Below are 26,103 nucleotides of genomic sequence, written 5' to 3'. Positions count from 1 at the left end.
TGACTTTTATCCCAAAGCTTGTAAGGAGCTCACTAATTCAGAGACTCTTTCAGCCATTACAGACATTCTCTCACTAATGATTACTGCCTTCTATCAGTCCTTTTCCAAGGCAAAGGTCAAATGCTACCACCTCTCGAAGCCTTCCCTACAATTTGTGCCTACTTCCAGTGATAACCCCTCTAAACCCACTCCTCTGGCCTGTAGCACTGGCTTACCATGGTTTGTTTTGTATAAATAGAACCTTTTACTTCAATAATCTTAGGAGAAATCCAACCATCCAAAATAGATTTTAGTGTAGATTTTAAAAACGGGTGTGACTTAGTTGAGGAACAGAGGGCTCTATTCATTCCATATAGTCACCTGAGTGACACTTGGGCAATCTGAGAGATCTATCAACACTCTAGGGTTCCATGAAATACTTTTAGAAAACCAATGGTGTCCAGTTTACATCCTGCCTACTGGTTTACCTGTTGTACCTTATCAGTTAAGTGATGGATCAATGTTCATTGTCTACATACCATAACTCTATCACTAGTTTTATTAAGAAATAACCAAAAGCAAACTGCCATTCTCCCAATAGGTATTCAAAAAGTCTTTTCTGAATGAAACTATATGCCACAAAATAAGCACTAAATTCTCATCAACTAACTACATTTATTTACATGAATTAAGAAGTATCTATTGTTTATGAATACTATATTCAAAAAAGAACATCTAGTACCGTGTTCCAAATTAGAGTACATTATGTGATACAGAGGGCATGAGTTTGGAAGCCAGACTCACTTTTTTTTTTTTTTAAAGATTTTATTTATTTGAGAGAGAGAGAATGAGAGAGAGAGCACATGAGAGGGGGGAGGGTCAGAGGGAGAAGCAGACTCCCCACCGAGCAGGGAGCCCGATGTGGGACTCGATCCCAGGACTCCAGGATCATGACCTGAGCCGAAGGCAGTCGCTCAACCGACTGAGCCACCCAGGCGCCCGCCAGACTCACTTTTTTAAGTTCTGCGAATCTGCCTTGAATTTTACTTTCTTCCTCTGGAAAGAGGGGGCAACAATAATGAGATTTAATTACAGCTTCTTTACTGTAACTGGCCGAGTGAAGCAGAAAAGTACTTTATTAAAAGGATATTGGGAAGCTCTGAATCATTAGGAGCACAAAATAACCAAGATGGAGGCTAAGGGTGAAGAAAAACACAGCTGTTCTGCTGAGAGAGATGGGTGCGGGGGGACAGGGAGGAGAACCCAGGCAAGTGACTGAGAGCTTGCTTGGCCTTTAGGTCACTAGCCTGCACAACTGCTACTGATTTAGAATCTAGATCCCTTGGCCTGGGCCCTAGACTAGAGCAAGGGAGGTTAGGCAAGTGAAGAGTATCCACCATTTTCAGCTGCCATACTAGAAAATAGTCTTTGCTCTCTACTGAGACAGAGAATTCTTCACACACAAAGAATTCAGATACTGGGGCACCAAAAGAATTACCTACTACCCCTATGACATGGAAATTTTATAAGTCAAGTGAGACTATGTGTAGACATGCTTTGTACACTGTAAAGTTCTAGATAAGTAATCATTTTTAGTAGGCGGCTCCTCTGTATTTGAGACGATGAGGTCTGAGATGACTTGGAAGGATTAATGCCATTCAAGGGAACCAGAAAACCACTCTTTTTTCTCATTCTCTCACGGAAAACATATAGTGACCCCACTGAACTCGATTTAGACTGTGCTGAATTTCTAGCCCAAGGCAAAACCAGTCAACGGTTTCTGGGGAGACAAAGTTGTTCTCTGCATCCCCACCCAGATCATGTACCAAGCTTCTCAAAGCTATAGAACTGCTCACAGGAAGCCAAATAAGCAGCTTGTTTTATAATAATTTAAAAATTATTATAGTAAGAACAACTTTTCCAGTATGAACCATATGTATGTAGTGTTTGTCCATGTCTCTGCCTAGGCATGGTTCTATAGGCTATTGCTCAAAATACCCTCTCAGTGTATAGAAGGATTATTCAATTTTATTAAACAACTTATCTAGCAAGCAGTTACTTGGACCTCCTTCCCCATATACATTTTCCTGTTTTACTCCAAGTATACATCTTAGAAATCTAAGTGTGCTATATTCATATAGATTTCAGAAACCCATAAACCTTGTAAGAAAAATGGGTGAATTTAATATATGAGTATGATCCTTCATGAAGTTTACTTTCTTAGCATAAGAAGAAGTATCTCCCTAATCAAAGACAAAGATAAAACAACAGAGTTATACATTTTTTTCCAACCAGGATGGATTAAACATGAGTTAGTATCCCCTATAACTGAAATAAGTTTTCCAATGGGGATTCTAACAGAAGCTCATAGAAACACAATGAGAAAGTTGGATGATGATAAATGGAATCAATTGATGTAAAATAGTACGCATGATCATAAAACATGGAAGAATGAACATCCACATAATTTGCAACGCTTACCTGAATACCTTCTCATACTGCATTTGGGCTACAAAGATTTCAACACATTTGAGTGAACACTCCTATAAATACACCAGTGAAAGGGTCTTGCTCCATACTATCATGCTGTGTGGAACACGGCTCCATCATGATGATGCCACTAATATTACTCCCCACAGGGGGCCAAACAATTTGATATAAATTCAACCCATAAAAGAGTTAAGCCACAGTTGCTACGGCATCTCGGTAGCGGGAAATACTTCAGTCACAACAAGGGCCTCTACTGCCCCAAGTATGAGTGATCAGGCGAATGCATGGTTGTTAGATGAGCTGCTCCTGAGATTGCCCCTCACTTGAGGATCCCATTGGTCTCCATTTGAATTCAATTTCAACAAAGTCAGGGCCTCTAATTCTTTAATCTTCTCAACGCAAATCCCAGCTCCTTCTCACATGCTCCAATGCCCCATCCCCCATACTCCCGACATTAGGTGTGAGATGGATGGACAAGAAAAAGAGAAACACGATCAAGTGTTTTTGCTGCATATATTGCCACTCCTTTGAAAAGCATTAAAGGGACTTGTTCTATTACGAAGAAAAATAAATAATTTTTACGAAAGAGCTTGATGTTCAATAAAATGAACAACAAGGGTTGCAAGTAAGAGTGCTGAACTTAAGTTCTAGTCAAATCACCTCTAGTGCAAACTGTGTAGACTGGTGCCAAGACTGGGGCCATTGCTAGAGGCAGATGTGTGTCTACTCTGCATGGCAACAGCATCATGCTGGTGCCTGTGGTAAGCCCAAGGTACCAGGATGGTAAAAAAAGAAAGACATCTGTAACAACCCGATACAGGTGGGGCTGCAGGGTTGGGGGGTGTAAAATGAGTCTCTATTTGGTAATGGGGATGGGGGTGGGGGGGTGACCCTGTGAGGATGAACCTCAGAAGGAGCAAAACCAACCAAGAGCAAAAAGGTCATACAAAATCTTTAGCAGTCAGCTAATCTCAGCCCAGGGTGTCACCGCAAGGTATTTTATCTGCAATTCATGCAAATTCAAATGCATTTACTAGCATATGTAAATTATATGCAGATGGTGTGGGGATATCTAAAAATAGGAAGAGGTAAACTCTCCTAACAAAGGTCAGTCTTTTTTAAAATTCATGAGATGGCAGCTTGTGATAAGAACATGCTGCAGAGAAAGTGGGGATTCAGGGGGAATTTGCTGGAAAATCTCCAGTAGTCAACTGTTCTTCTCAATTTCTTCAAGCTATTTTAGGTGCAAAATGATTCACCACAACTCCCCAAAGCAGAACACATCCTCGAGACCCCACACCCCTCTTAGGGTAGAAAAAGGCTTCTGATGTCCTTGGGCTCAGTCTTTCCCTCCTACAGAGAATCTTGCACAGCCCACATTTCCAGAGCACTCTCTGGGACCATCATTTAGATACAAAAATATCGGGAAAATGTCTGTTGGTTATGTGATTCCAACATCAAACAGTCCATATCTCCACATAGAGAGATGTGAAAATTAACTCCTGCCCTCTGTGAATTAGACTAAGACTTCACCTTATTTTTTATTACCACCTTAATAACGTCCATTCCTTTGACAATTTTATATAATTTCCCAAAACACTTATTTACACTATAACCACTTGGTTCTCATTCAATTTTCTTTTACAGTTATTAATACACACTAGAATTGTTTGGGAACTAGAAGTGTTTGAGAACTAGAATTGTTGAGAACTAGAATTGTTTGAGAGCCTAGCTGTGTCTTCCCCATGCCAACCACTGATCAGAACACCTGAAACCTGTTTTTTTCTTCTTTTTTTTCTTTTTTTAATGATAAAGCCTTCCCAGTCATATGTCTACCCTTGGGTCTCTTATTTAAAGTGATGGTAGCTGAGTCCCTTCCTATAGCAAGCTCTGAATAAATAGCCCCTAGATTCATTTATTTCCATAGAACAAATACCATTGTGAAGTCAGACCTAAACAATCATTTTCTGTAATAAAAGATCTCTGTTACTTGTTCAAAGTCACATGTACACAAGGTGTTGGCGACCTTTGTGGCCCAATTCCCTCTCTGTGGAGAAACAGCTCAGACTACCAGCACTTGGTAGAACCAAGCTACTGAATATTTACTGAACACAGTAGTGCAGCATTCCGGTGATTAGTTTTCCCAAGGTAGTAAAGTTACTGAAGCATGGGCTCAACCCAGTAATTAATTTCTCATCTACTTGACCACAGATTAATTTAGCTACGCAGGTAAATAGAGGCTGCAGGAATAAATGAGCTCAAATTCTGTCACCCGGTGACATTAAGCATTTTACTCCACCTCTCTCGACTTTTGCTCTGAATGTGGGTTGCTGTGAGCAGTAACTGAGAAAGCATCCAGATGTGTTAATTTTATTAGCATTGCTTACACCACATTCAAATATAGTCAAGTAGCAACCCCACTGACTTACAGGTTTTTTTGGTTAAGTCAGCCAGGGACATTGAGATACTGATGTGACAAGGGAGGCTCTGATGAGATGCTTCTCCAAGTCCACAGACAACAGTGAACAACAAGGCTGGAACTGGTACACAGGTCTCATCTAAAAGCAGGACCTTTTTTTTTTTTTCTTTTACTCTATCACCTTGCCTTTTTTGGTGACCTATTTTATGAGAACTAATCAAATATATTCTGACCTAAAACACCTATTTTCTGCCTTTCCACCTTTTATTGAGGATTGTAATTGAAATGCACACCTACTGCTGATATTAAACACACATACTTAAGTCCATTGGAACAACAGGCTTCTACTGTAATTAACCGAATTGCTCAAACATAAAAATTATGACGTCCTTTTCAGCTAGTAATAAAAAAGAAATTCTAACTTTAGTCCCTTAACTTAGAAAGTGTTTGATCTGAATAGGAAGACAACCAATATCTAAATAATATCTTGTTAATATTAAAATGAACAATTAGCCAGTCTGTAGTTTGATTTTATTTTCAGCCTATTCTTCTAGTATCTATACAGGGAGTGAGATAAGCAAAACAGGGCTCTTTTTCTCCTGAGTTTGCCTTCCTTTTCAGCATCTAACATGAGTGTCCATTGGCGGAATGCACTTGAAAGGTCTCGGATGTCTTCTCTATAGCTCTGAATAATACACATAATGCACTGCTCACATTGACCTCTCAAGGTCTTCATGCTCTAAATTTTATGTATTTCAGGGCATAAAGAAACAAGAGAAGATAGAAAGATCCAAGGCAGAGGTTAGAGAAAAGAGAAAGATAAATAAATATACCTGTCTGGAAACTCTGCTCAAATGCTTAATCCATTATTTAAAAAGGATACTTATCTTTCCCTTACTGCCATTTCCATCTGCTGTAGAGGCCTCAGGAATTTGTGAGTTTGTTTTTTAAATAAGAAATTTAAATTGAAGCACTTGTCAATTATTCATGTCAATAGTGCACTTGGTTTGCATAAATTATACCCAAACCTCATTTTAACCTATAGCATCAATCAGCCCTTTATTGAAACTGTTACTGAGAACCCCAAGAGACCATGTCCCCAAATCCTGGAAGAGAACACACCAAAATCAACAAAGAACAAAGGGGTCTGAGGATTGCATTATCATGATTCTAATCCCTAGAATAATTAATGCATTGTTTTACAAAAATTAATACTTATACTTCAAGTGACAGGTGTATAGGAATTCTATATTAGGTAACTATTTTTTGTATTTGTCAGGTCTCATTAAAAAATACAAAGCCACTAACACAACTCCTATGAATCTAATTACTTTCTTTCTTGGAAGAGTCTGGACATTTTTTCTTTTAGTCTACCAAAGATACCAGGCTAAAAAACTAACATACCTATGTCAACCAGGGCCGATCAGGAAACACTGGACTTTTTTGTACTGGGTAACATGAAAAAAATTTACTCAAGGGACTTAACATAAAGATGCAGGCAGGATTTGGGGAAACCAATAGGGAACAGTGTGGTGTTCTAAATGAGAAACACTGGAAAACCCCTAAATCTAAGGAACCATGGGGAATGAGTGGTTATTGATGCCCATAAAGGATAGCCATCAAGAAGTGAGCCTTAGGGCCACCTGACAGTAATTATGATCTTCAGGTACCCAGCTAGTCCCCAGTGGTCCAATAAGGAGGGGGCAGAGAATAAACACTCGTTCTTCACTCCTCGGTGTCCCAATGATCTCGTGCTGGAGACTTCCATTGGCCAAACCCAGTGGCAAGCCAGAGGACAAGGGAGTCTATTGATACAGTCCTTAGAGGTCAGGTTTCTGGGCTACATAGCAGGGAGGAAGGTCAAAAAAAAAAAAAAGATACTCAGCACAAAAATCCAGTATATATATATATTGTACCTTTTGAATAGTTACTATTTTAGGATACATTTCACAAATTCATCCATATGAGCAATCAAGGTTGATAGTCTTCTAGTTACTGTAAGACCAAACAGACATTTTAAACCCCAAACTAAACTGGAAATCTTCTCAGTATCTCTTCTTGCCTCTTGCCTCTCTATTCTCTACCTCGGTAAATGCGACCCTGTGTAGAACAGGAAACGTTTTACAAAAGCCGGAAATTCACAGGGGCTTTGACAACTCACCGGAGGGTATCCAGCTCAGATGATGGAGGTGAGAGAAGGCATCACAGGGGAAGTGACAGGAGTTGAAGGGAGAGGAGGGACCACACAGGTGCGGATGGGGGGGAAGGTTGTAGAGTTGCAGCACATTAAGGGAACTTCACAGGTCCCTCAGGGCTGATAAATAAAGGGGGAGAGTAGGGGACATGCGGGGCAGAGCAGGCTTAATAATGAGGGAGGAGTGGGGGACAGAGCGTCTTGTACTTTCAACAAAATGTCAAGACATTAAAGGGTTTTTTAATTTATATATTTTTTATTTTTTAATTTATATATTTATACATATTTTTAATTTTTATTTATCTATCACTCGGGCGGCGGGATAGGGTGAGCCTGGAGACAGGGAAGCCGTTTAGGAGATTTTACAGGGATGCCGGTGGGAGAAGGGACAAAGCAACAGACAGCTGGAGTGGAGGGATGGATGGGGGCGTGCGCGTCCCGGGTGAGCTACTGAAGAGGAGGACTAACATGCGGAGGAAGGCAGGGCTTGTGACCAAGGGCTGGTGAGGGCAGGGGGAGGGCTGGCTGGCTTCTGGACTAAGAGAGGCCTTTTCCTGTTGTATTCCAACTTTGTGTGAGGCCCCAGACCCCAGCTACTTTCCAGAATCTACAAGATGGGTCAAAATGTTACTTATCTCACAGTATGGTGTCGTGACCCCATATGACAGAAACAGATTTTCTAAAATATTTGTTGTATGTTCTTTCCCGGAGATAGAATGTATACCTGCATATGAAAAGGGTCAGGTATGTTTCACGCCTATCTTCTCTGGATACGTTAAGCCTCTAGCATGTACAATTGTAGTCGTCGTCACGTGAATTCATTTGCTAACCACTGATTAAGTAACTACTGGCTAGTCTATCATAATGCTATTTTGCAAAAGGACTAGAGGAAAAATGTTGGAAATACTTGGAAAAATAAATCGGCCACTGATACTGGCCCTTCTTGTCTTTAGCAGATTTTTTTCTGACCTATTTAGCTATAGGATAATTTTATCTGAAGTGTCTGGCTAAATCCTGGGTATAAAGAAATAAGGCTCCCATGGAAAGATGTTTATTCAGGTTCTCTGCCTTTTTTTTTTTTTTTTCCAGTTCCATTAGTTGTTTTTTTGGTGTTGAGTTGTGTAAGTTCTTTATATTTTTTTGATATCTACCCTTTATTGGATACATCATTTGCAAATATCTTCTCTCATTAAATAGGTTGCCTTTTTGTTTTGTTGATGGTTTCCTTTGCTATGCAAAATTTTTTATTTTGGGATAGTCCCAATAGTTCAGTTTTGCTTTTGTTTCCCTTGCCTTGGGAGACATACCTAGAAAAATGTCATTACGGCCAATGTCAGAGAAATTACTGTTTATGTTTTTGTCTAGGAATTTTATGGTTTCAGGTCCCACGTGTGGGACTGTCTTTTTCCCACTGTATATTCTTGCCTCCTATGTCATAGGTTAGTTGACCATAAAAGCGTGAGTTTATTTCTGGGCTCTCTGTTCTGTTCCACTGATCTATGTGTCTCTTTTTGTGCCAGTACCATAGTGTTTTGATTACTATAGTTTTGTAGTATATCTTGAAATCTGGGCTTGTGATACCTCCATCTTTGTTCTTTTTCAAGATGGCTTTGGCTATTTGGGGTTTTGGGGTTTTTTTGTTGTTGTTGTTTGTTTTTTTGTAGTTCCATACAAATTTTAGGAATATTTGGTTTTAGTTCTGTGAAAAATGTTGGTATTTTGATAGGGATGGCATTAAATCTGTAGATTGCTTTGAGAAGACATACATATGGCCAAAGACACATGAAAACATGCTCACTATCACAAATCATTGGGGAAATACAAATTAAAGCCACAATGAAATATTACTTTATACCTGTCAGAAGGTATAACAAAAACACAAGAAATACCAAGTGTTGGCGAGGATGTGGAGAAACAGGAACCCTTGTGCACTGTTGGTGGGAATGCAAACTGGTGCAGCCACTGTGGAAAACAGTATGGAGGTTCCTCAAAAAATTAAAAATCAAATTACCGTATGATCCAGTAATTGCACTACTGGGTATTTACCCCAAGAAAATGAAAACACTAATTCAAAAAGATACATGCACCTCTATGTCTACTGAAGCATTATCCACAATAGCCAAGATACGGAAACAGCCCAAGTGTCCACTGATAGATGGATGACAAGATGTGATACACACACACACACACACACACACACAGGAATATTATCCAGCCATAAAAAAGAATGAAATCTTACTATTTGCAACAACTTAGATGGACCTGGATGGGATTACGCTGGGCGAAATAAGTCAGAGGAAGAAAAATACCATATGATTTCACTCATGTGGAATTCAAGAAACAAAAGAACAAAGAAAAAAAAGAAACAAACAAAAAGCCAGACTCTTAAATACAGAGAACAAACTGGTGGTTGCCAAAGGGGAGGTGGGTAAGGGGAGAGGTGAAATAAATAAATGGAATTAAGAGTACACTCCTATTGATGAGCACTGAAAAATGTATAGAATTGTTGAATCGTTATAGTGTACACTTGAAACTAATATAATACTATATGTTAATTATACTTGAGTAAAAAATTTAAATAAATAAGGTTTCTACCTGTTAAGGTTATGGATCTCAAGATAAGGTCATTGATCTAAAGTTTTTTTTTTCCCCTCTAGAATATAGAGAAAATATTTTAACTCGTTAGAAAACATTTGTTACAATCATTGGCTTTGTTTTGGAACACTATCTCCTGAAAACAGTCCTCATCTGCAGGGATGAGAAAGAGAAGGCCACGTGCACTTTGGTTTCTACAACATGGTGATATACATTCTTAAAACCAGAAATGATATGTGCAAGTAGACTAAAGAATCAGAAAAAAAATGTGCTTCCATCTACCCTGCTTAAATCTTCCTGAAAATAGAGATCAGAAAGAAAAATGAAAAAAATTAATTCCTTTTGAAAAATGAGTCTTTAACTAATGGATTGGTTCATTTTCAAAAGGAGTCAGATTCTGGGCCCACATATCACCCATTCAAGATACAATGTGTGCTCTCACCTCCCACTAAATATGTTGCTATGACTTTTAAATGGAGGGAACATTTAACAAGAAGCAACCTAGGGAAGGGAAGCTCTAACTCAGACATCAATAATTCATTTATCAGAAATAGGAGTAGTGGTATGAAATGCCAGGAGACTCTTTCATTTGTAGGGAGGCATTTTCTATTTTAAGCCTAGAACAATGCAGTCACCTTTATTTGACAAGCTAATCTGAATGGAGACAAAGCCGAACGGAAGGACAGCTTTTATGGTCTCCTCCACTGAGGCTATTTCTTTATGCACCTGTTATGTGGGGGACATGAAAAAGTGACAAAAAAGAAATTTTGGGGGCACCTGGGTGGCTCAGTCGTTAAGCGTCTGCCTTCAGCTCAGGTCATGATCTCAGGGTCCTAGGATCGAGCCCCGCATCGGGCTCCCTGCTCAGCGGGAAGCCTGCTTCTCCCTCTCCCACTCTCCCCTGCTTGTGTTCCCTCTCTCACTGTGTCTCTCTCAGATAAATAAATAAAATCTTTAAAAAAGGAATTTTTACAACTTTTGTACTTCTGCAGTGATTTTTGTCACCCCAAAGTTTTAGCACTAGAAATGTAATCATGTCAGTCTAAGAGAGATGATTGCATTGGAGTTTTGAGAGTGCTTTCTCTCGTAGTACTAAAACCCATCAGGCATTAAAGTTTCTCAAGTCATCTACCAATTAAATCCATTAGTTCGGAGCCCAAGTTATTTCATCCCGTACCCCCACCCCCAAAGACTTAGGGCAGAGCCATTCACAAAGTAGGGTCTCGGTGAGTACCTGTGGAATGAATGAACAGATGTAGCTAAGCAGGAAATAATTCCAGACACACTCTCAAGCCTACTGGTCAGATCATACAAAGAGGAGGTATTCGCAGAGCAGACACCTGAGCTGCTTCATTCTGACGAGGATTAGAAATTTCTCCCCTTCACTCTCTTGCGTCAAATTCAAAGACTCGTGGCTCTGCTCAAGGAGATGGGGAAACAGAACTGCAGAAAAGCAGATTTACCGACTCATTTACTGAATGAGTCACAGCTCTCATCACCTAAAGCAGCAGAAAAACCTACCGAAACCTCTAACCTTGGAAATAAACAAAGACCTCTAAGTCTTACATTACATTTGAAATGTTCATAGGCACATATAGTTTGAGATGATTGTGATTTTTAGTTATTTATCAAGAACCAGAAAGAGGAATAGAACACATAATTATAATAACAGCTGTAATTACAATTATAAATTATCTAGCACCTAATATGTAGTCCGTCGTATGTTTGGTGTTTTAGGTATTTTACTGCTAACCTTGGGAAGTATTATTGTAGTAATTTTACAGATTAAGACAACAACAAAGCTTTAGTCAAAGCTCAGAGTACTCAGGCCCGAAGATTATAAAGCTAATTAAGGAGAACCAAAACTAACCGTCAACTCTTCTGAACTACAAACCCACTGCTAATTTCCTGATGCCACGTGACTTCTATTCAAACAGAATTATCTCGCTTAAAGACAGATCCATCAATCACATCTATAATTACGGTCTAATGAGCAGAGAGGCTATCTTAACCCCAAATGCCTGAGTACATGGCTTGTCTGGCCAACAAAACATCAGGTGGCACTCCTGAGAGGAGGTAAAGGGTCATCTGTTGCCCCAGGTCACGCTCATAAAACAGAGGTAGGGGATGCTGGTGTTGTACCTCTGGAAATGCCATATTTCACTGTCAAGACTACAAAGCAAGCACGTATCTAGAACAATGCCTGTGTGCTCCAATAACCAAACCCACACTGCACTCAGTGAACCATGGACAGTACTTAGAAGGGGTTAAAACAGGACACACCAGAATATGCCACAGTGAGCAGGACTATGGCGACGCTTCTCAAGAACAGGTCTCGGGGAGAGCCAGGTTTGAAAGGAATACTTGCAAAGGATACTTTTTTTTTTTTTTTTTTTTTAAGGCAGCCTGTAAAAAGCCATCAAAGCCAACACTCAAAGAGCTTAAGAGCTTAAGCACAGCCTCTGTGGTTAGCGATGTTAGTCACACGTCTGACACGCCCTGGAAAACAGTCACCGTCACCACTGAGAGTTTCAGTGCAAAAACTCACCATATGTGAATTCAGACAGCACTGCCTACAGGTTATGATACGTTTCTGGTTTCTACCTATAGCCCCTCTTGCCCCTCAATATCCTGCCCCCAAATACTTCGGGTGTTATGATGATCTAGTCTTTCCTGTAGCTTTCCTGTCCCTTTTTGCTCTCTACAGATGTTGATGGAATAAATCAAACTGATGCATATAGTATCGTACAGTTCTCCTATATGCTTGCCTCAAAAACACAAATTTCTTCCTATACCATTGATGTATTGGAGATCGCTGTAAGCATAATGTGAAATTTACATGTGTTGATGCACAGTTTTGTCCCAGAAACTCTAAGTGAATGTAGAAAATGCATCGCCATGGGAATACACAAAACCCACACAGCTACACACCCGAAAAGCACCACAGTCCACACCTGTCCACGTCTGCCGCTGCTACTCCCTGATTTCGAGTACCTCACCTTCCATCTTTAGTAACTGGCAAGTTGCCATGATTCCAAACGTCATCCTGGGCAGTGGGTGGGAGGCTAGGGGGGTGTCCTCCACTCTGCTTAATTTTCCCCTCGCCTCTCAACTGATTAATTTTCCTCCCTATTCTTTGTTCTTTTTCGAAATTTTCATCTCTTTTTTCCCCTCTTTTTTTCTCTTGCACACAGAGCGGCACGCATTCATATGTAAGAGCAGATGTAATGCGCACACACTTCCACAAGCAAACTTCGGGTGTTTCTCAAGATAAAGTGGCTCATTTATTATAATTTTACATATTTTGTAACCACTTAACATGGATACAACTGGGCTATTGTTTTTAAATAGGTCCCTACCATTTTGTGTGTGTGCATCACCGATGAAGTTTTTGAGTGCTGAGCTCAAATTTCACTGTCTTATTACTTGGCGGTTTTAGATTTTGCAGAGCGCAAGTGTTTTTAGGAAGGCTATGTGGCACTATAGCAGAATGAACTGTATATCGAAATTTATCAGTGGTGACTTTCTGGTACTGAAGCTTCAGGATTCTTCATCAGTGTTTCAGGCATTAGCCTGCATTGTCTCAAATTATGACCCTTGGTGTGAAATTTACTATAACTTTAAGCAGTGTAATCTGGACAGCAATGGCCAGGACTGAAAGAAAATTATCCAGTTTAATTTAGGTCCCTTTCTTTTTTTGTTTAGAAGGCTCTGAAAAATTCTATCAAAATCAACTTATGCATTAATGCTTTCACCATTGAATCTGATCTGTAACATTTACCGACTTATTAGCAAATAGCATGCTTTCCACAGTAACTTTTTTGAGGCTTCTTTGTAGATGGTGAAAAGAGGAAAAAAAAAAAAGAAGGAAAAAACCCATGTGCAGTCACAATTATCTAGGTCAGATGGTTTTATCTAAACTTATTGACTTAATCAAATCATACTTGCTAAGAAATTTTTTCCTAAAGAAAAACACAGGCTGGAAATAGCACGTAATAAATGGGCAAAACACCTCTTTTTGCTACCTCTGAGATTCCAGACTAAAACATGTAAGTAAAAATCGAAATGGTAGCATTTAAATCACAGCATTATACTGGAGGAGTTTTGGAGTAAAAGGAAAAAAGCTAATGTGATCTAGAGATTAGAAATATCTACTAATCCTTTAAAGAATCTGGGTCATCTTAAGCAAGAAAAAGCACTCCCATTTATTTTATGAAGAATGTTAAGATATTCCATGGTATCAAATGGATGTGCATTTTCATCTGCTCTCACAAGAACTACTGTACTAACTGGAGAGTGGAAGAGTGGTTTAAATGAGTTTCTATGGCTCTTGAATGTGAAGATAAGAAAGGTAATAGGTTCTGTACATGGCAAACCTTACAGGTATTTCACGTGTATTAGTAGAAAATACAATCACTGCAGAACAGAAGAACAAAGCAGCTAGTAAGAAAGCCCCTGGCAGAGACTTCAAGCACAGGAGTCAATGAAATTTGTTGAATTTAACAGAATAAAGTAACTCTTTTGGCGTACACATTGTTTTGCCTTTCCCTTTAGCACCCCATCCCCCAAAATGGGTCACTGGCCAATTACCTCATGAGGGGCAATATTCCCCAGCTGTGCCCTCAAGATATGGAAATGCTGAGTCATTCCCCAGGGTTCTCTCTGCGACCATTCTTACCATGGAGACCACCCTTTTTATTACCCAGAAGCTTCAGTGAAAAGACACCTGTTCCCCCTGGAGCAAATTTATGGATCATTTGTTACCAAGGCTTTCTAAGAAAATACTTCCCTCAGCAAGAGGAGAAAACAAAAATCCTTGGCAGCCACAGGCCAGCCCCCCCTCAGCTGGGCCTTACTTGTTCTCGTTGCTTGCATCGTAACGAGGCATTGGGTCCAGGTCATTCCCATTCACGTCACAACTCGCCAGAGCATCCTACGGCCACAGAGGAGTGAGCAAGAGAAGACAGACGTTTAGTAATTAGCCATTAACATGGAGCCACATGCATTCTTAAACACATTTCCTCAAGAGAGTAATTAGATTAAATAATACATTCATGGTTCGGTGGCGTCAGGATGCCTTGTTCAGTAATAATCACTGTTGTATTTTCCTCCTTAAGGTGAAAAAATACTCTCCACAGACCAAGGAAGAACCCAGACCATTCTTGCCAATATTTTCCCTCATCTCTGGAACTGACCTCTCATTCAATGCCTCTGAAGAGGTCCCCAGTGACCACCCTTTCAGTGAAGTATTCTTGGACTCTCTAGAAGCAAAGTGATTTATTTTCCAGGGATTCTCTCTCTATTCTTTACTTCATTTCTGGAGTGTGTAAATTCCTTATAATTCAAAGATTTTTGAGGATAATTCACAAATAACTGGCAAGCCGATTAAAAATCAGTATTAGAAATTTATTATATTAGGTATCGTGGTATCTCTATCAGGCAATAGCTGTCTGGTTTCAGATGTTGTATCTACTATAAAAGAGTCTGTAATTCAGACTTTTTACTAATACCCAATGATCCTCTGTCCCAACCAAAATAATGAACAAAGTTTTATTCTAGGCCAAGGCTTCAAAATGAGGCAAAAGCATCTCTGAGGCCAAAGCTGGATCTGTCTGTCTGCTTTTTGTGAAACACCTCCAAATTTCTACATTTCTTTCTTTTGATGTTCTAAATTTCCAAAAAGAAATTACTGGCTTATACCTTCACTCCAGTTTATGTCACAGTAGGTAGAACTAATTTAGACTGTTTCGTGTTTCGGTTTTAGTGAAAGCCAACGTGTTTTCTAGCTTTATCAAAGACTCTTGTTTCTGAAAATAATGTGTAGTACATAGAGTCTGATGTCTGGAGAAATTATGCAAAATACACAGGACATATAAAGGTGGTAGGTAAGTCCCTGCTTCTCATATAAAGGCCCCCCATAGCCCCCCATACTGGTCACTAGAGCGTGAATGGTGTGTATCTAGTATAACTGACGAATTTTACTTATAAGGAAACAGAGGCCCAAGACAGGATAAGAACCTTGGTCAAAGGCATGAAGCAAACCAGCCTGTGGAACCAAGATTGGAACCCAGGCCATGTGCCCCGTGACCCCATCCAATGTGCTCTTCCCTACACTTCACCAGCTCCAACATCAGGACAACTGAGAAGCATCGGTACTGCTCATCACACAGATATGTTCTAGAGAATTCTCCTTCAAGGGGGAAAAAATGAAAGAGGCAAAGAATGCAATCATAATTAGGTTAAAGCCGTCTGTGTTTCATCAAATATATTCCTAGCTGGTGGGGGGCAGGAACACCCCATAAATACCACACTGTGGTATTTGACCAGAAAGACTTCTCTGCTAGGAGGCAGGTCCCCACACTTCTGTTCTTTATACGACCTGGGCTCAATCACTATAGCCTTCAGGCTCCAGCTTCTCCCCTCTTGAAGGAGGAGACCAATAGAAAATTCTTCTTAGCTCTCAAATTCTATGCTGTGAAAGCCTGAGTGTGCTTGGAGGCAGGGTGAGAGCGGCCGCTCAAACGTTTTGTTCAAATGAGAACGAAATGAATGTGCAGTTCTTTCTCTCTCTCTCTCTCTTTAACCTTCGGGAAAAGTCATCTAATTTGGTGGAAATTGTTTCAATATGTCATCGTAAAAAATTAATTTGTGAAGTTTCTTGGCTGAATGTTTGACACAAAACGGGTGACGGGGGGAAGACTGTAAGGAAAGATTCAAGTGTGAGGTGACACTGGGGGTTTGTGTGGGTCAGAAATATGGGTCACTGTGAGCCAGTGGGAGTTTCTGGGGCACCAAGGAAGGGGCTTGGAGGTATTTTATTTGTAAAGATAAAATGGAGTCTCTTCAGGAAAATTGAGATTCAGTATCATGAATTAAGCGAGACTGAGCAAATAAGAAAGGAACATTGGAGAGAATATGGTGATCACTCTCTAAAAATGGTTTCATGAGAAGCTGGAGCAGTAGGGAAGGGGGGGCAGAGGAGACACGGAGGGGGTACCCGTGGTGCCCAGAAACCAAGCCTTCCCATGATGAGGTAGACGAAGATAGAGAGAGAGAGAGAGAGAGAGAGAGAGAGAGAGAGAGAGAGAGAGATATCAGATTTCAAGAAGGCATCATATCCCTGGTCTCTGAAACTTGGCCTTAAGGAAAAGGTCAGGTCCACTCTGAGTGAGCCCAGAACAATGTCCCCCAGGGCCGCTCTGTGTCCACTGAGGCAGCAAGCATGCTGGGATGGCGAGTCCTTTGTGCTGATGGGCAGAGGGACCTGCAGGGCAGGGCCTGCCGCATCATCCTCTGGCAGCTCAGGGCACAGGGTGGTGGGCTGGGCTTGCTGAAGTGCCTCCTTTAATGACCATGAACTGGAATATAGAAGACAAAAATCTGCGGAGACGGGGTCTTCCCAGGTATACAGCTCAGGATTCTCTGTGGGTCCCCTCTGTAAACACGGGGCGAAGCTTCCCGCCCCGGCCCATGACTTTCCTCCTTTGGGGTCAGTAAGAGTCCTGTAAGGGAAGTAAAGCAGACTTCACCATGATTTAGAGCTGTTTGTATTTTCAGGGGTAGGAGAGGAAACTGTAAGTGGCTAGAGAATCACTGATTTTAAGAGAAATTTTTTCAATACCAACATGAAATATAATTTAGGGACCCCTCGACACGGCCAAAATTTTGGAATTAAAAGGAATCGGGAAGGAAGAGAGGAGGGTGCGGGGGGAAAAGCGACTGTCGTTTAAGCGGCCTGTGGTGATATCAGTGTTCCTGGGTGGAAACAGTCATCACCAGAAAAGAGGTCTGAGGGGAAGTCAGAAGACATGGGTGTGAGTGGGGTCCACGGGATTTTCTGCTGAGCCCTTATGGGAATCAGAGTTGTATTTACAGATAATAGGGGGGTCGTTGCAGGCTCTTTATAAGAGAAGAAATATTTTAGAGAGAACACTAAGGTGTCAGGAGACACAAATTTGGAGCCGACAGAGAATGGCATATTGAGAGATAATATGGCCCTCTCAAGTGACCTGAGAAAGGAGAAGCCAATGGAAGGAATGAGCTTGGAGGGTAGAGTTTAGAGAGATCACTGACACATTTCTAGGCAGTAGATATCACAGTGGTAGATGGAACCCAGAGGCCCAAGGGGCAGAAACTGACCCCAATGTTCCGTGGACTCTGTGGTCTTGGGCTCATCCTACATCCGACATCCTCCTGGAGTCCTGGAATCACAGTTCCTTCTTAAGAGAGGGAACTGACTGCTTCCTAGGACTAGTAGGAGGCTGATCACTATTGTCCTTTGAAAAAGGGAGTAAAAAAAAAGAGAAAGAGACCAGTAGAAAAACTTGAGCAAAGTTCTAAGTACGCTTTTCTCCACAAAAGAAACAGAGTGTGTGGCGTGGCTTTGTGGATGAGTCGTTGAGAAGAGTGGTCATTATCAGGAGCAGATGGTGGTGGGGGTGGGGTTTCTGCTGCCTTATCACTTACTTTTTGTCATCAGAACATCAAAGGCACTTGAAAGTTGAAAGCAGTAGCTCACCTCCCTGTACTCAAGAGGGCGCAACTTTTTGTAAAATGGAAGCGAATACGCAGAGCCTACTGTATTTGCTAGCTGCCCTTTTTAGTAGTATCCCCACTTCTTGACAGTCCTCACACGCGTCCCGTTATTTCCCAGGAGGGAGGGGGTTCCGACCACAGCACACACTCACGTAGTTCTGCATCAGATCCGGGTGGGTTCTCTCAATGCCATCATCCAGGATGGTCACCACGATGTTCTTTCCCGTGTAGCCTCTCTTCCAGGCTCCTTCGATGTTCATGTCTGATTGGCAGGGATGTGTGTTGTCACTGCAGTGCTAAGGAAGGAGGAGGGAGAATTAGACAGTGCAGATGACTAATAATCAGAAGATGGGAAAATCACCTCCTTGTGTGGATAATGATTACGCTAACGGACATGTGGTGGTGGCCTGCAGAGCAGAAGCCCGGGTCTCTAGCACAATAACAAGAGAAGGCAGGAAGGGTAGATGTGCGGAAGGCGAGCGAACAGAAATCTTCTGCCTGCTCTGCCCTGTGGTAATGCCACAGATCCTTTGAAAAAAATAGAGTCAAATAAATTCCATCCCAGCAGCACAATAAGGGATGTATCATTTTATTGTTAGCACGTACTGATGACACAGAAGAAAGCATTGTAACATTTCATTTATAAACCCAAACTAGGCAGCTGAAGAACACACACTGGATAATCTCTTAACCAGGCCCCTGGAAGCCAAGCTAGCCAAAACTGAGAACTCAGGCAGCTTTCGGACAGTGTCAGCCAGAGGGGTGCTCCTGTCAGAAACCCACGAAGGAGGAAAAAGTAACAGTTTCATCAAATTTCTTTTGCTGAATTAACCACGGCTATCGTATCATGATAGGTAGGGGGCAGGCATACTCAGCCAGTGGTACTTGGAGAAGGGAACGAGGAAGCGACAGGAAATGTGTGTGAAGGATTCAGAGAGCAGGCTGGAGAAACATCAGATCTTAGCCTGTTAGGCTCATAGTCATTTCATTCCACAATGGCTACAACATAGAAACATAGCAAGAAATGCACGAAACCATCAGCTCTTCCTGACATACTAGCAACCATCCAACTCACACAATGGCCCCCTCCAAGTCCATCTCTTTGAAACACCCCTCTGAGCAGTGTTGTTTCCCAAGTTCTTAAGACTTCGTAGAGGAACAAAGGAAAAAAGACGTGCTATAACATAATGCCATCGTAGCATGGGCCACCCCAGATCATACCATTCTCCATTTTCTTCCTGCATTTCTAACAGTTCAGCTCTTCAGGAGGGGGAGAGAATGCGAGCTTTGTAGGCCCTGAGCGTAATGGAGACCCCACTGCCACCAACTCATCTAACATATACTTTACTGAGCACCTACTACACGCGAGGGTATGACGGTAAGCAGGCAGATAAGGTTCCCGTCCTCATGACCACTCTGAAGGGAAGACACAGATAATAAACCACCAATACCATGCAGAGCCCTCCTTGGGTTTTTAAGGAATGAAAGAGGGTGATAGGATGGTGAACGCCAAGGGACCAGAGCACACCACTCTAGGTGGGGTGCGAGGTGGAGCCTTTGGTCTCCGGAAGTGAAATCAGAGCTGATGCAGGACCGGTGAGAAAGAGCTGCTCTGCCCAAGAGCCTAAAGATAAGCGTCTTCTCGGTAGACGACACAGTAAATGCCAGGGTAATGTACGGTGGGCAACAGCTTAGCACACTGAAGACAGAGAAAGAAGGTGGTGTATGGCTGAAGCTCAGGGAATGAGGGAAAGAATGGCCTGGAAGACAGCCAGTTAGAAGGGGAAGAGCGGTCAGCCCATCCAGGGCTTTGTAGGCATGACTGGGCTTTTATTCTAACTACAACCTAAATGAATGGAAGCTCATCTCTTTCCAAACTTCATCCATCAAAATCCGATGCTAACAAGAGACAGATACCTCCAACAGTCCCGGACAGGAATTTGTAAATTTATTCTCCAAATGAGACTGCCTTCCATTGAATGTTATCAACACACCTGATAGTTTCAAGGATTCATTCTAACAAAGGGTGTACCCATTTTTCACCAGAGGTAATAGCAATTTCATAGAGGATGGGGGCTTATATATTTTCTGAACATCTGTATCTTTTTCTCACCTCCTTGACTTCTTTCTGGCATTTGAGGCCCTGCATACACACACACACACACACACACACACACACACACACACACACACACACACACACTCTTTCTCTCTCTCTACTATGACACTGACCCAAATTCCGCTTTCTCCACCTCTCCTTAAGTTTTCCAGGCACAGCTCAGCCCCTACACCTCTCCTCACAAAGGCTTCTCATGGCCTTCAGCTGACTCATCGGTCTCTCCCCTATCCCTGAACTCAAGGATACAGACACACACACACATTCTGTCCTATACAGTCCAACCCCTACTTAATAAATTCTGCTGAACTGCTCTTGACTGTTGAATCTTGTGTGTGAATTTTGTCTTATCGATTGTAAGCCCCTGGAAGACTATGCATTAAACCAAGTCTAACCTAAGACCAGTAAATATTGGGCTGACTGATCACATGCATGAGGGCATATCCTCAACCTCGTTTCCAAGGTCACAACTGCTATCATGCTCACTGCTCCAACCTCGTCAGAGATACCTAGCCAGCTAATGCTTGGCTAATGGAGATGTTCATGAAAGAAATAGTGTAGATTTCCGAAAGGCCTACGTTTCCCAGAAGTCTCCTTCTGGCCAAGAGTGTGGGCCTCTCCTCACCAAACACTTTAATGTAACACAAAGCAAACTTGATAGGTTTCCATGTCATTTGCCCTTTCTCAGAACCTGTTCTGGCCACCTGTGGTATCGTTTGTGACATGAAGTAATGTTAATGTGGCCAAGAGGTGGGCTGGAGGAAGGAAATGCGCAGGAAATGGGTAACCCGCAAATGGGATAACCATCCTGAAGTGGAGGGACGCTTCCTGAAATTGTAATTATGAAAATTGAAGAAAACCAGCTGTCTATGGAAAACATGTGTGTTAAAAGTGGAGCAATTATGTTTCTTTCTTCCACTTCTGCTTCTGTTGAATCTGACTTTAACAGATTAAATATTTTTGTACCATCTTTTTTTCTTTTCATCTGCCAACATGGGAGGGGAAGGAGGGGAAATATCCAATTGATACTTTCATTTGGATAATCTAATATAGCAAGTAGCCAACATGTCAAAAGAAAATGAAATCAGGGCCTGAGGTGTTTTCTGCAAATGAGTAATAAGGCCAGAGGACCCTTAAATCAGAATCCTAAATTCTGAATGTGATCTTTAGATTTTCTTAACACACATTTCAAGTGGTCTAGCCTTCCAAACATGTTTCTGATGCGTTTGTTTCATACACCCAACATATCCAGAGAGCAAAGACTATAGAATATACTGATGCCAGTCAACAATGACCAAAGAGGAGAATGAATTAATCACTTCCTTAACTGCCTCCTTGAAATGGTCTTTAGACTGGGTTCTATTTACTTGACCAGGAATCTATGTTACAGCATCACCCAAAGGCAAAAAGAACATAGCTTAGCCCTGATTTCCTCAGACATAGTCAATCAATGTGGAGAAGATCTCGGCCGGAGCTGGAACTCAAGATTAGTTTCCGGAAATGTGTTACCACATATGTAGTCCATAGACTGGTATTCACAAAAGAGGCCAGTCAGACCCTTCCAGCATATCTGAAGATGATGCAAACCACATATGTGCACAGTATGAGCAACATAAATACTTATAGTAAATGTACGTACCTTCGTTTCTGAATAATGTACTGTATTTTCAATGATGGTCTATGCACAGGGGACTAAATATTTAGAAATGACACAAAATGGAAAATACCTGCAGAAAACAATGGTTGCCAGCTATGTCTCCCATGCCTTATCCATAAAAGCTTTTATTCTTTTTAGGAATGCATTTTGAGAGTTTGCTCTGTGGACCTTGGAAATGGCCTTTTCCATACCCAGGTTATGAGCTATTCTGCTTAAGGAGTAGCACAGAGGACCAGAGGGGAATGGAGGGAAAACTGAATGGGAAGAAATCAGAGAGGGAGACAAACCATGAGAGACTCTGGACTCCAGGAAACAAACTGAGGGTTACAGAAGGGAGGGGGGGTACGGGGATGGGGTAACTGGGTGATGGATATTAAGGAGGGCACGTGTTGTGTAGAGCACTAGATGTTATACGCAACTAATAAATCATTGAACTCTACATCAAAAACTAATGATGTACTATATGTTGGCTAACTGAACATAATAAAAATAAAATAAAATAAAATTACAAAAAAACCCTTCATAATGTACTATATGTTGGCTAATTGAACATAATAATAAAAATTTAAAAAAATAAACAAACCACTCTGGGTGCGTCTGCTTTTCTTGTGTCTTCATAAACACATCAGTGTTTGCTCAATGAAAGAACAGTTGATACTAAAAATAAACACCTTTGTTATATTCTCATGATCCTTTTCTTGGTGGACAGGTGGGGGGTGACTCTCAATGTCATTCTTTTTAAGCATCTCCAAGTTCTGAAGGTCTTCAATGGACTGCCAATTTATATGCTGTCAACAGCCCACTAACATTGAAAACATCTATTGTTATCATCAATACAGTGACTCCTAAGACTGCATCTCTGAGTATACACTGTTAATAAGAATGCAGAATACCCCAAAATTCTGTTTTATGGACAAATTCAAAAAGATATCTAGTCAACTTAGTAAAGTGTATATATACTTGAAATTCTTTGTAGAATCTGGAGTCCAAAAGATGTAAGAAATTGAAAAACAAAAAGAAAACAAAAAAAACCAACAACAACAACAAACCAGAATCGATACTCCCGCTTAAGGGAAACAGAACTGACACCTACAAGATCCTTACCATGGCCAAGCCTTGGACTAATCACTTTACGTGGTCTAGCTTCACTTAAGACTCAGAACAACTGTTTGAAGGAAGTACTTTTATCATCTGCTTTTAACAGATAAAAAAAAAAAAGTGGGGCTTAATCAGCTTCAGTAACCTTCCAGAGTTCACACAGCTAGTCAATATTAAAAGTAGGATTCTAAAGGAAGCAGTCTGACACCAGACCACAGGGTTATGGAAACTCTTCTGTTAAAAGTTAAAACAGAAGGGGCTTAGAGGAAGCCATAACATGTGCAAAGTCAGGAGTAGGTAAGGAGTAGATGTTGGACAATATAGCCCCAATAAAGAAATTCAAGTCACAAATCTCACTTGCCTTAGCACTGTGATCAGTGCATTCAAGGGATAAGGTAGAAGACAGTTGAGTAAGACTTTAGCGACCTAATTTTTCCCAATTCCACTTATTCCAACACATCTTTTAGGAAATTGCAAAGTTTCTATTTTTTATAGTTAAAATAATGGAGAGTTCACTTCTTTGCTAAATAGCCAAAGATGAGCCGGTAAATAAATTCTTTTAAAGATTTTATTCATTCATTCATTCATTCAATTATTCATTCAGAGGGGAAGAGAGAGAAAGAGAGAGAGAGAGGAGGGACAGAGAGAGAAAGAGAATCCAAAGCAGACTCCACACTGAGTACAGAGCCCAAAATGGGGCTCCATCTCATGGCCCTGAGATCATGACCCGAGCCAAAATCAAGAATCTGAGGCTCAACTGACTGAGCCACCCAGGCACCCCTCAATTCATAAAAAAAAGAAAATTCCTTTGGGTCACCTGGCTGCCTCATCAGAAGAGCATATGACCTTGATCTTGGGGTCGTGAGTTCGAGCCCCACATTGGGTATAGAAATTACTTAAAAATATATATAAAAAAATAAATAAATGAACTTTTTAAAAAAAACCCTTATTTGTAGTGTTTGCTAATTTCCATGGTGTAAATACACACATCATGGTGAGTTTTAAACTATCACACTCCACAAAATTCCTGAATGTGTAATAGTAAGTTCTCATGAGCTCTCCGAAGGCAGATCCAAAACACCACAGGAAATGGCTCACTCCACTGTTAGTTAGCCTTGCTCCATTTAAGATGAAGCTGTCCCTTCCAATGGGTCTGACATTTGCTTCTCAGTACTTGGGAACTACTGGTAAGTACCTAGGCTTAGTTGTCCCCTTCACAGTTTCAATCATTTTAATTCTTCTTGACTCTGTTTGGAGAAGGTCTTTCTTTAACCTTTCTTTCTCAAGGCTACCTAGAGCTATTGGACTTTGGGCTTTTGTGAGGCCATAAACTGATGGCTCTTCATGGGATACATGAAAGAGAGATTCTATGACTCCAAAACCAAAGATGACTTCACAGATTTTTGAAAATCTCAATTAATCCAGGGAAGTCCTAACACATTTACTACTCTATTTATGAGTCATTCTGATGGACTTGAAATCCTTTGTTATCACACACATGAAAAAAAAAAGATGTCCCTGGTTAAAAGAGAGCCAACACCCAATTATTCAAGGACGATTATTCAATCTGTAGGTTTTCCAGAAATTCCAAGGAAGCCCAGCATGTTTCAATAACACCAAATTCAGCACAGTAACTATTACAGCTGGGAGAACCAGAAAGGTTAAATTCCATCTTTGCTACTTTCCAGTTACATTGACTTTGTTAAATTCCCTAAATTCTTAAAAACTGATCTGTAGTTTGAATGCAGAGAATTGTCATAAAGATTAAAGAAGATTAAGTACATAAGAAATGGCTGTGTTATTACAGTCCTGTTGTTGATGAGAGCACAGTCAGAGGAGGCATAAGGGTACCCAATAGTTTACAAAAGAACACTGAGAGAAAGAGAGAGAGAGGAGGGAGGGAGGGAGGGAGAAGGGGGGAGAGGGAGGGGGAGGGAGGGAGAGAGAGAGAGAGATTACTACAAAATAATAAAATAATGGTTTTCTTCATTGTCTGGAAAGGCAGGTCAGACAAACTTGAAGGGGCAATTGATCCTTTGTAAGGATAGCTGTGATTACCTGAATATTTTACATTTGTGGCTGTGGGTCTAGAGACGAGGGATGAGGTATGGGAGTAGAGAACAGTGTCCAACTACTCTGTTACATTGGTCAGATGGCCTCCTATGAATCATCACACATGTTTTTACTCCACACATTTATACCAGTATTCCAACCCTTCCAGAACCATGGTTCACATCTCCTATAACATAATTTTGACAGAGGATCATTTCTCAGTTACATAATCTCAAGGATGTCCCACATAACACCAAAGAAACATCAGAAAACCGTGGACGTTAGAAGAAGAAAGGCTATGGGGAACAAAACATGCCAAGATAGAGGAAAATGAGAAGAAATCCAGTTCCTAAAATTCCACTCGTAACTGAGGATCAAGAAACTGAGGCAGTATAGTCAACCGATCTTTCACAAAGGCGCAAAGGCACTACAATGGACTGAAGACAGTAACGGTGCTGGAACAACAGGACATGCACATGAATAAAGTCCATCTAAATGCAGACCTTACATCCTTCACAAAAATTCACCTAAATTGGATCTGAGACCTAAATATAAAATGCAAAACTAAAATTCCTGGAAGATAACATAGGAGAAAAGCTAGATGACCTTGGGTATGATGATGCCTTTCTAGATATGACACCAAAGGCACAACCCGTGAAAGAAATAATTGAAAAGCTGAACTTCATTAAAATTAAAAACTTCTGCTCTGTGAAAGATCATATCAAGACACTGAGAAGACAAGGCACAGACTAGAAGAAAATATTTGCAAAAGACACATCTAATAAAGGACTCGTCCAAAATACACGAAGAACTCTTAAACTCAACAATAAAGAAACAAAACAACCTCATTAAAAAAATGGCCAAAGACCTTAACAGACACCTCGCCAAAGAAGAGATACAGAGGGCAAATAAGCATACAGAAAGATGTTCCATGTCATTGGTCAGCAGAAAAATGCAAATAAAAATGA

At 40.9% G+C, this 26,103-nt stretch overlaps 1 protein-coding gene across 4 annotated transcripts in view; it reads right to left on the bottom strand.

Annotated features, from left to right (window-relative positions):
* The window catches only part of PCSK5 (proprotein convertase subtilisin/kexin type 5), a 455,891-nt gene that overhangs the window by 312,907 nt on the left and 116,881 nt on the right, over positions 1 to 26,103 (bottom strand). For all 4 annotated transcript variants that reach the window (XM_088019243.1, XM_028094318.2, XM_028094319.2 and 1 more), the window contains exons 4-5: positions 18,365 to 18,508; positions 14,534 to 14,610 (exon numbers count right to left, since the gene is read on the bottom strand). In XM_088019243.1, the coding sequence (XP_087875369.1) occupies positions 14,534 to 14,610; positions 18,365 to 18,508 (221 nt within the window). The remainder of the gene's footprint in view (positions 1 to 14,533; positions 14,611 to 18,364; positions 18,509 to 26,103) is intronic.

Source organism: Eumetopias jubatus, unplaced genomic scaffold, assembly GCF_037043125.1.
Source record: "Eumetopias jubatus isolate StellerSeaLion01/CBP00866 unplaced genomic scaffold, mEumJub1_p1.0 scaffold_15, whole genome shotgun sequence".
NCBI lineage: Eukaryota > Metazoa > Chordata > Mammalia > Carnivora > Otariidae > Eumetopias > Eumetopias jubatus.
This window is presented reverse-complemented; position numbering and strand designations above follow the sequence as displayed.